The sequence below is a fragment of the Balaenoptera acutorostrata genome, chromosome 6 (assembly GCF_949987535.1).
Source record: "Balaenoptera acutorostrata chromosome 6, mBalAcu1.1, whole genome shotgun sequence".
NCBI classification, from domain to species: Eukaryota; Metazoa; Chordata; class Mammalia; order Artiodactyla; family Balaenopteridae; genus Balaenoptera; species Balaenoptera acutorostrata.
The window spans coordinates 113,506,364-113,516,659 of NC_080069.1; the positions used below are offsets into that span (position 1 = coordinate 113,506,364).

At 36.7% G+C, this 10,296-nt stretch overlaps 1 protein-coding gene and 1 pseudogene across 1 annotated transcript in view; one reads left to right on the forward strand and one right to left on the reverse strand.

Moving 5' to 3' along the window:
* RABGAP1 (RAB GTPase activating protein 1) overlaps positions 1-10,296 on the forward strand; it is a 159,329-nt gene that overhangs the window by 116,382 nt on the left and 32,651 nt on the right. Inside the window, exon 14 of the mRNA XM_057548199.1 lies at positions 6,192-6,394. Within this exon, the coding sequence (XP_057404182.1) occupies positions 6,192-6,394 (203 nt within the window). The remainder of the gene's footprint in view (positions 1-6,191; positions 6,395-10,296) is intronic.
* Positions 556-3,980, reverse strand: LOC103009494 (COP9 signalosome complex subunit 2-like; annotated as a pseudogene).

A 10,296-nucleotide genomic window follows, 5' to 3' on the forward strand; every position in this document is an offset into this window, starting at 1 on the left:
AATAAAATAAATTAAAAAAAAAAAAAGTTAATCAGTAGTAACATGTCAGTATATTTAAAATCATTACAAAAATCTTCTCTCTGGTCATGTTGCTGGTGACAAATTATTGTGTTGTATATTTAGAGAAGGGCTTGGCAAACTGCGGCAAATCCAGCATGCTTCTTGTTTTGAAAATAAAGTTTTATTAGAATGCAGAAATGCTTGTTTATTTACATACTGTCTATGGCTACTTTTTCTCTACAAAGGGAGAGTTGAGTAAATATTTGCCATCTGGCTCTTAACAGAAAAAGTTTGGAAAATGTTAATACTGCATGATCATATGGCAGTTTTGTTTTTTTCTGGAGATTAAAGCTATTTTTCTTATGATAAATGAAGCAACCAAAACATAAAGCCAGTTGATAAAAAAGAACTACTTCTGCCATTACTTCAGTAGTTTTCAGGACCTATCACCTTACAGTAGTTTTGCCCTTCCCTGTTCTTTTAAGGTTTATGTCTCTGCATGATTGCCTCAAGTGCATTTGTAAAAGCTTGTTCTCTGTTAAGCCATTTTACTAATTATAGTCTGGTGAAAGGATGTATTTGGTTGACTTAATCAATTTGGCCATGAATAGTGTCATCCGATATGCCTTGTGCTAGCAAGTTCCCTACGTCAGCTACATTTATGTTTAACTCCTTAGAAATAAAAGGACTATGTATTGTGGTATAAATCTTAATTTTATAAGCACTTGGGTTTCGATATTTTACAAAAGCTCTTTGCTGCGTTCTCTTAGGAAGGAATCATCCATAACGTTACTGTGATTTGTTTTCAGAATCTTTTCAAATTTAACGATGTCATTATTCTGATAGTAACTTATGAATTCATCATTGTTAGAATTTTTGGATCATTTTTGTACAGCTTGGCCTCTGGCAAGTCAAATGGATTTATTCCCAAGTTCTTCAGCATATTTCCTAAGACCAAATATTTTAAGCAAGTGGTTCACATGGAACTTCTCAATTTATTATCATTCTTGAAGGCTTCAAAAATTCAGCATGTGAATTTTCAAAATCACCTAATCTCAAGGGCATTTTCCCCCTTACTTATCTGATGACTCCCATGATCAAATGGTTGAGGGATGGCAGATGGATGAGAACTAACCAGTTACAGAGTTTTTTCAGTTTTTTGTTATATTCCGATTCTATGTGCATTTGAATGTCCAAGTCATATATCTCATAATTGTATATCCTTTTTCAAGTTATCTTTATCATCAATCTAATATGACTGATAAAACTAGCATAAAATATTTTGAAGCTTTCCATATTCCTCTCAATTCTTCATATAATTTTCTAACCTTCATGCTTGTCCTGAGCCAGAAGCTATCATTCTTAGCATGTTTCAGAACTTTAATTGTTGTTTCATAAAATTCTTAGAGTGAATTCATCTGACATTTAAAAAATCTGAATTCTCTTTTGGAAATATTCCAGTGGATATATAATTCAAGAACAGAATTAACAGCTTTTTCAGAATAATTTCTTGTGGCTGAACTCCAAATATAGATCAATAAAATGTCCATTCATCTTTTCTGGAAAGTTTTGTCAATGTGAAATTTATTTTAATCATTGTTTTAGTGCTTTAAGTCCCCTTTCTCCTTTTTGTTTTCAAGTTCCAGAACTTTTCAGAAACTACTTAATGCTGCTTTGGGTCATCTTCCTTCAGTGCTTTGAAATTATCATTCTGATTTTCCAAATCTCCATTGATTGAATTATTCTCTGCAGAGTGTTCCAGGTGGTAGCCCTCCTATCATTGCACAAGAAATCATTCTCCTTGGTAGACACTTTGGCTGGCTAGCTCATTGTGGTTTTAATTGGCATTGTCCTGGTAACTACCTTTTCATTTGCTTATTTGCCATTTGTATATTTTCTTTTATAAAGTGCTGAAATTTTTGTCCATTTTAGTAATTGTCTCTTTCTTGAAGTTCTGTATATATTCTGGATACAGTTCCTTTTGAGATATATGTACCGCTTGCCTATTTCTTTTCTTAATGGCATATTTTATAAGCAGAAAATTTTTAATTTTAGTTAAGTTCAGTTTATTATTTTTCCTCTTAATGATTCTAGGGGTGCAATAAGTTTTTGTCATGCTGCAGTTTCACAGTTGAAGCTGGGACTGTTTATGGTCTGTTGTTGTTTGAGCTGTTCATGAAACAGATTTATTTCAAATAAAGATTTCTTAATTCCCAGTATGCCTGTGGTTTTCTCTTTGTGTTGCTATTTTACATTCTGTGTGTTGGTTAAAATTAAAACTGAGTTCAAGAGAATTCCCTGGTAGTCCAGAGGTTAGGAGGACTCGGCGCTTTCACTGCAGGGCCCAGGTTCGATCCCTGGTCGGGGAACTAAGATCCCGCAAGTTGTGTGGCGTGGCCAAAAATAAATTTTAAAAACTGAGTTCAAGAGAATTCACATATCCTAGGCTGAATAAAAATTGTTAAACCCACAATAATATGGCATATATTTTTGATACAGACTCCTTTTCCTTGTCATTTCTGTTGATAATTGCAGGATGATTTGATTTATTTTGCATTTAGAGCTAGACCCAAAGTCTTTGTTCTATTTCTCATGACAGTTATTTTCTCTTGCCTGCATATGACACAATTTGGAAGTCACTAATGAGTCAATCATTATAGCAGTCTTGGTTTTTTCAGGTATTTAGTTGGAATGTCTTTTAAATTATTAATAAGGTTCTTTTCTGATTTAGTTTAGTGCCTCTTTCACATGAGTCTTGAATTAATAAACATTAGCATTAGAGATTCTGGTTTAGGGAGAGCTGTTGACCACATGAGCATTGCCATCACTCAATCTTAAGGAAGCTTTTGGACTTTTATTCGATATATTTATCAAGCACTGAGTATGTGTCATGCATTGTGCTAGGCCCTGTGGAAGTTACAAAACTAAAGTACAGTTTCTGCCCCTACATGAATAGCTTTATAGGAAGATAAGATATACAAAAATAAAAATAATACATATTCTAGGAACCATATGGTTGAGTATTCTGTATATCAGTGTGTGTGTGTGTGTATGCGCACGCACATGTGCGTGTGTGTGCTTGTGTGTGAGTGTGTGTGTTCAGAGAACAGCCCCAGCTGTCAGCCATGCTGGAGACTTTGCTCAGTTTCACTTTTATCAAGTGTTTTATGTACATGTCAGACAATACTGGAATCTCTTTACATGTTTATAATTTATAGACACATTTGCTGTAACCCTCACTACAACTTTATAAGGTAGATGCTATTAGCCAGAGAAGATAAGAAGCTCACCTTAAGTTTTTTAGCCAAGAAAGAGATGAGCCAGCTTTCAAACCCAGATATGTCTGACTCTAAGCTCTGCCCCTGGTTCTAAGGACTTAAGGTAAAGATGAATTGACATCATTCCCATCTTTTAGGTACATATAGCTAAATTAATACTGGGAATTCTTAATCTAAAGGACCTGCATCATCCTGGGTCTCTTTTTCAATTGTATGAGTATCCCCTTTTGTTTGTTTTTCCATTTTAAAATCACCTTTATTTAGATGTAATTTATGTACAGTAAAAGTCACCAGTTTTAAGTGAACAACTCAATATGTTTTAATTACCACCACAGATATGATGGATAATAATTCCATCACTTCAAAAATTTCTCTAATACCTCTTAAAAATCAGCCTTCTCCCTTTAGCCCCAGCCTCGTCCAAACACTGATCTGCTTTATATAACTTACGATTTTGCTTTTCTAGAATTTTATGTACATGGAATTATAGAAAACAGTCTCTTGTGTCTGTCTTCTTTCACATAGTCTAATGCTTTTGAGGTATATCTTATGGCGTGTATCAGTAGGTTTTTTCCCTTTTTATTGCTGAGTAGTATTCCATCACTATATGCACATACCACAGTTTATTTATCCATTTACCCATTGGAGCACATTTGCATTGTTTCCAGTATGGGCTATTAGGAATGAAGCTGCTATGGACATTTCAGTTCAAGTATTTGCATATATTTGTATTTTAATTTCTCTTGGATAAATAGATAGGAGTGGAATCGCTGAATTGTATGGTAAGCGTACGTCTAACTTTATATATAAGAAACTTCCAAACTGTTTCTAAAGTATTTGTACCATTTTGCATTCCCACCAGCAATGTATGAGAGTTCCAGTTTTTTCTCACCCTTTGCCAGTCCTTGGTATATTGGGTCCTTTTAATTTTAACATATAATGGGCTTGTAGAGGAATCTCACTGTGGTTTTAATTTATATTTCACTGATAACTAATGATGTTGAAATTTTTTATGTGCTTATTTGCCATCTATATGTCTTATTTTATGAAGCATCTATTCAGTATTTTACCACCATTTCCCCCCTTTTAAAATAAGTTGTTTGTCTTATTTTGAGAGTTATATATCTGGGTTCAACTCCATTATCAGATAGATTTTATAGGTAATTTATCCTATAAATTCATGGTCATGGCTTACATTTTCATGTTTTTAACAGTGGTTTTTGAATATTAAAAAAATTTAATTTGATGAAATCCAGTTTATCATTTTTTGTTTTCTGATTCTGTGACTCATAGGGACCCCTCTACGTAGCTCTGCAGCTTTCTTTCTGTTCAGCTTTGCCGCTCCAGTACTCTGAGCTATAAATTCTAGCTACCTTGCCCTCCCTGAATTCTGCCCTCCTTTTTCTCAGCTCAGGGGGGCACTCCCCATCCCCAGCTCTGTCTCAGTTCCTTCTCCATGTGCTACAGCCTGGAAGCTGCCACCAGACAAATAGCTGTTGTAGTCTTAGGTCTCACCTTGGATTTTGTCCTGTCAGGGATCACCACAGTTCTGAGCTGCCTTAACTGCTGTTAATGATGCATTTAAAAACTAGTAGTCTGCCAATAAATCTCTTTGGAAAGCAGTTTGGCAATGTCTTTGAAGGTTTAAATAGTTTACAGGTTAAGAAAGAGGATAGGCTTTAAAGATGGTTCACCAGAGATGGAGTTTGAGGTGGTATGACTAGTTTTTAAGGGTACAAACTTGTAATGAGGAGTAAATAAGCCAGAGATCTAATGCACAGTATTATAAATATAGACAGTAATGTTGTACTATAATTATGTAATGTGATATTGCTATAGCAATAGTATTACAATATAGTATAAATGTATCAAAAGTAACATGCTGTACACTTTAAATTTACACAATGTTACATGTCAAATTTATTCAGTAAGAAAAATCTTTTTTAATGTGAAGTTAGTTCAGATCCCACAACTGTAAAATATTTATGGCCCTGGGAACCTGATTACCTGAAAGGCTAGAGAAATTACCCGACAAGAAAGAACATCACTCATTTTTCACTTGAAACAGGAGTATCAGGCTCTTCGTTGGTGTGCTGAATATGATGTAGTCTCACCAAGGAGAATCAAGTCTATTGTCTTAGCTATGAAGACAATGCATTGTTAAAACAGAAGGTCATGTTTTTGTGTTCTAGTTATTTACCATGTGAGCAAATAAAATTTAACAAGGGGAAGCTATTAGAAATAGCTGGATGCTTGACATATTTTATGACATTATTGACATTTGTTCAGTTTTAGTTACTCATTGTAGAAGAGGAAACAGTTTTTCTCCATTGGTAAAAGCAAGGAATATTTTCCCATAGCCTGTTTGAATCCTTTGGCATTTAATAGTCTAGTTTCCTATTGAGTAGACCACTATGTGAATTTTTATGCCATTTGTCCCTAGGATAAACCCCAATCAAGGGATTTCTCTTTTCCCTTTGAGAACCTGGCACATGAGTTTTGTGCCAAAGGATCAATTAAAGCAGCAATTTTTGTACCCAGTTTTTTCTAACGGGAGCACTTTGCCTCCTTCTTTTGAAGTTAGGTTGAGTGTTTTCCTGGGGGCAATCCATTTTGAATCACATTTTCCCTCTTACAATAGAAAGGTTACCAGCTGCACTTCCTTGCAACAGGGGTGGAATAGACATGAGGTGTATAGAGTGAAATGGGTTGATTTTCTTTCATCTTTTTTTCCCCTTAATATTTGCTTTTGCTTTGGCTTCCCTGAAGACACAATAACTCTGGGCATGCATATGTGTATGTATGTCCCTGCAGCATTTTAAAGCGTGTAAATGAGAAGACCTTGTTGTATAAGCCCAACCAAGTACGGACATAATTGACTACTAAACCTTCTCTTTCCTAATGTTTCCACAGGAGTCTCCCCAGGACAGTGCTATCACTCGTGATATTAACCGGACATTCCCAGCACATGACTACTTTAAGGACACAGGAGGAGATGGACAAGACTCCTTATATAAAATATGCAAGGTATTTCATATGAAAACAAAAAAGACTCAGTTTTTTGTTTTAATTTTTGGCTGCGTTGGGTCCTCGTTGCTGCGCACGGGCTTTCTCTAGTTTGAGACGAGAGGGAGCCACTCTTCGCTGCAGTGCGTGGGCTTTTCATTGCCGTGGCTTCTCCACAATGAGAGAGCACGGATTCTAGGCACGCAGGCTTCAAGTAGTTGAGGCACGCGCGCTCAGTAGTTGTGGCTCATGGGCTCTAGAGCACAGGCTCAGTAGTTGTGACGCAGGGGCTTAGTTGCTCCTCAGCATGTGGGATCCTCCCGGACGAGGGCTCAAACCCGTGTCCCCTGCAGTGGCAGGCAGATTCTTAAGCACTGAGCCACCAGGGAAGTCCAAGACTCAGTTTTAAATGGTGATTCTGGTTCTTTGAAATTATGCAAAGGATAACTACAAAACGTAATTTGTATTTGATGTTCAAGAATGCAAGAAAATGAGAGAAAAGTCTTTGTAAAATCAACAGTAACAACACAATTTTAGATTCATAATGAACAGGATATAATTAAAAATAAAATGGTAGGATTTCTTTTACCCTTTTAATCTAGCTCTCCCTCACCTTCCTGCAAAATGTCCCAGAAAGAAACCCTGTGCTCACTGACTCTCATCCCTTACTTCTGACCCCACTGCACTCTTGTTTCTCTCTCGTGATATCTTCATTGCAGCTCTCTCTGCTCCTGACTTCTCACCCTCCTGGTTAAGCTCTCACTTCTCTAACTACTTTGCTGATTCTCTCATGATTTTTCTCTCTCTCTGCCTGCTCCTAAAACAGAGGCCTTCCCCTAGGTGCTCAGTCACTGGTTCCTGTAGCTCTACAGTGTCTCCATGGGTGACCCTTTCCACTTCCACAGCTTCAGCTATCACCACTGCACAGATGTTCCCAAATCTACATTAACTCAAGGCCTAAATTTCCAGCTGCTTATTGGTCTCCATGTAAAAGTCTGTCAAGTACATCAGACAAAACAGGTCTAAAACTAGGGTTCATTTAAAAAAACACTTTATTATGAAAATTTTCAAACATACATAAAAGTTGAATAGTGTAAATGAATTTGTATATATCCCTGTCCAGATTGAATATTTATCAATATATTGCCACAGTTGCTTCATCTATCCTTTTAAAAAAATTTTCCTGAAGTACTTTAAAGCAAACCTCAGACATCACAATCCTAAACTCTTCACCGTACATCTCTAAAAATAAGATCATTATCCACCTGTATCATCCATCATTATCCATCAGTACCATCCAATAGCCACTCCATATTTAGATTTCCCTAAATGTCTTTATACATTTAGTTAGAATCAGGATCTAGCAATATTCAAACTGTGGTTAGTTGTTATATCTCTTTTAATTAAAAACAGTCCTCCTTTTTTTCCCCATGCTATTGTCTTGCTGAAGATACAATCATTTCTCTGTTACTTTCTAGTTCCTTCCTTTGGCCATGTTCAGTTTGATATGACTGATGTCTCTTTAAGCCGTACTTCCCTCACTATTCACTGCCCTGGTACAGGCCACTATGACATGTTGCTGGCACTTTTTTACAAAAGCCGCCTTGCATTAGTCTCCCTGCCTTTGGGTTCTAGCCTATTTATTATTTTCTCTGTGTTGACCCTAGAATTGGATCATTTTAGTGGCCTCCACTAGACCCACTAAAACCTTTAGTGCTTTCTCTAACCCACAGAATGAAATCAAAATTCCTTAGTTCATTTCCTGGTCCTAGATTCATTAGCTTAATATTAAAGGCATTTTGTAATATATCCAGGCTTATTCCCTAAATATTTTATGCTTCAGTCACATTGAACTTCTCACTGTACTCTGGTTGATTTACTTGTCAAACTTCCCAACTGAACTGTGAAGTTCTCAAGGGCAAGAATCATTTCTTACATATGTTAGCATCTATAGCACTTGCACAGTGCATGCCATATTATAGTAGGTGCTCATTAAATGTTGATGAATTAATGAAATGCCTTTTCTTCCCCATATTTCATTACAGCCCCCATGAACCTTATATTTCAAACATTTCCCAAATGTATTATGTACATGAAAGTACTTTCAAACTTTCGGGAAATGTTTGAAATATAAAGCATTCCTTCTAGCTTTTCTATGAGCCTGAAAAATGCCCCCCCCTCCATTCTCTACCTATAGAAATTCAATACATTTTTATCTTAGTACATAATTGATTAAGCCATATGCTGAGCACTTTACTTGAGAGGACTGAGAATAATTCATCAGCTCTATTATATAAATACTATGATTATTCTCATCTTACAAATAAGGAATATAAGCAATGGGCCTAAGAGCCAGACCGAGACATTAGCAGTTGTGGGATTTCAGCCAAACTCTGTCTAACTGTGAGGCCTCTATTCTTTTTTGACTAATCGACTGTCGATTGGTACCTTCATCAGTTTTGTCAAACTGCATTCCACAGAGCTGTGTTGGCGTATATTACTACTAGTCTTAACAAAATGGGTATTAATTCGTTAATTTTTACTGATTTGATAGGTGGAAAGTGGTCTCATTAAATTACAAAAGATCATTTCTTTTTTTTTTTTTTTTTTTTTTTTTTTAATTTTTTTTTTCCCTACTTTATTTATTTATTTATTTTATTTTTGGCTGTGTTGGGTCTTCGGTTCGTGCGAGGGCTTTCTCCAGTTGCGGCAAGCGGGGGCCACTCTTCATTGCGGTGCGCGGGCCTTTCACTATCGCGGCCCCTCCTGTTGCGGGGCACAGGCTCCAGACGCGCAGGCTCAGCAGCTGTGGCTCACGGGCCCAGCCGCTCCGCGGCATGTGGGATCCTCCCAGACCAGGGCTCGAACCCGTGTCCCCTGCATTAGCAGGCAGATTCTCAACCACTGCGCCACCAGGGAAGCCCCAAAAGATCATTTCTAAATCCCTCTGTGCTTCTTGTCTTTGGAAAAGCGTATGTGTTTCTCATTCTGTAGCCCTCTCATCAGATGAGCTTTGACAAAGTGGGGGATATAATGAGATTATATTGAATTCTACCTGAATTTATGAAAGCATGGTTATATATAAAAACATAAACAGTGATTGGTGAGTGCCTGCTATGTAAAATATATATATGTATATATTTTTAAAGCTATAGTTTCACCAAAAGCTAATGATAAAATCCCATGTGTATATTAACTTGTCATCTAATAAACGTTGGCATCACATTTTGCTAAGTGATCTGAAATTTAAATATACCCATTTCTGAGTTGCTTTCTTGGGACACAGAAGAACCTTGGGGAAAAAAAATGGAGAATAAAGAGAGTTTCATCAGAAATAAGTTTGTCAAACACAGGGAATAGCGTCCTGAATCTATCGGAATTCCCCTTTCCCCCCACAACTTACATGAACTATAAATATTAACCATAAGAACAAGACTCTGAAGAACAACTACAGAACCAAAGAGTAACCCACAGGACTGTTTGATGTCAATATTCTGTTAATGATAACGTTCAGAAGAGATGAGTTGTAATCATCTGCTGCCAAGGAAAATACAAATGAAAATTCCAAAGAACCCACAAATGGTTTCAGAGTAATCCCTCTTATCAGAAAAGTTATCACTGGCATTGTGGAAAGGATTGTATTTTGGCATCTTTGCCAAAAGATTTTTTTTCCCAGAAAGAAAAATGAATAGCACTAACAGTGTTTAGTGAGTGCCTGCTATATGCGTTGAGGTGCTGGCTAGGTTGAATAGGACATCACCCCAGCCTCTAAGAAGTTCACAGTCTAGTAGAGAAGATGGACATTTAAAATGCAGTGTGGTAAGTGCTATAATAACCATACATTTGTAACAAGTACCATAGAAGTACCGAGGAGAGAGAGAATCCTGGGGGAATGGAATATGTTTGGAGCCTCAGTGAAGAACACATTTTTCGGACAGAGAAGAGGGAAAAGCGTGAGCAAAGACAGGCGGAATGACAGCTTTTTTTTTTTAGTGCTGAAATGGTTTTTGCT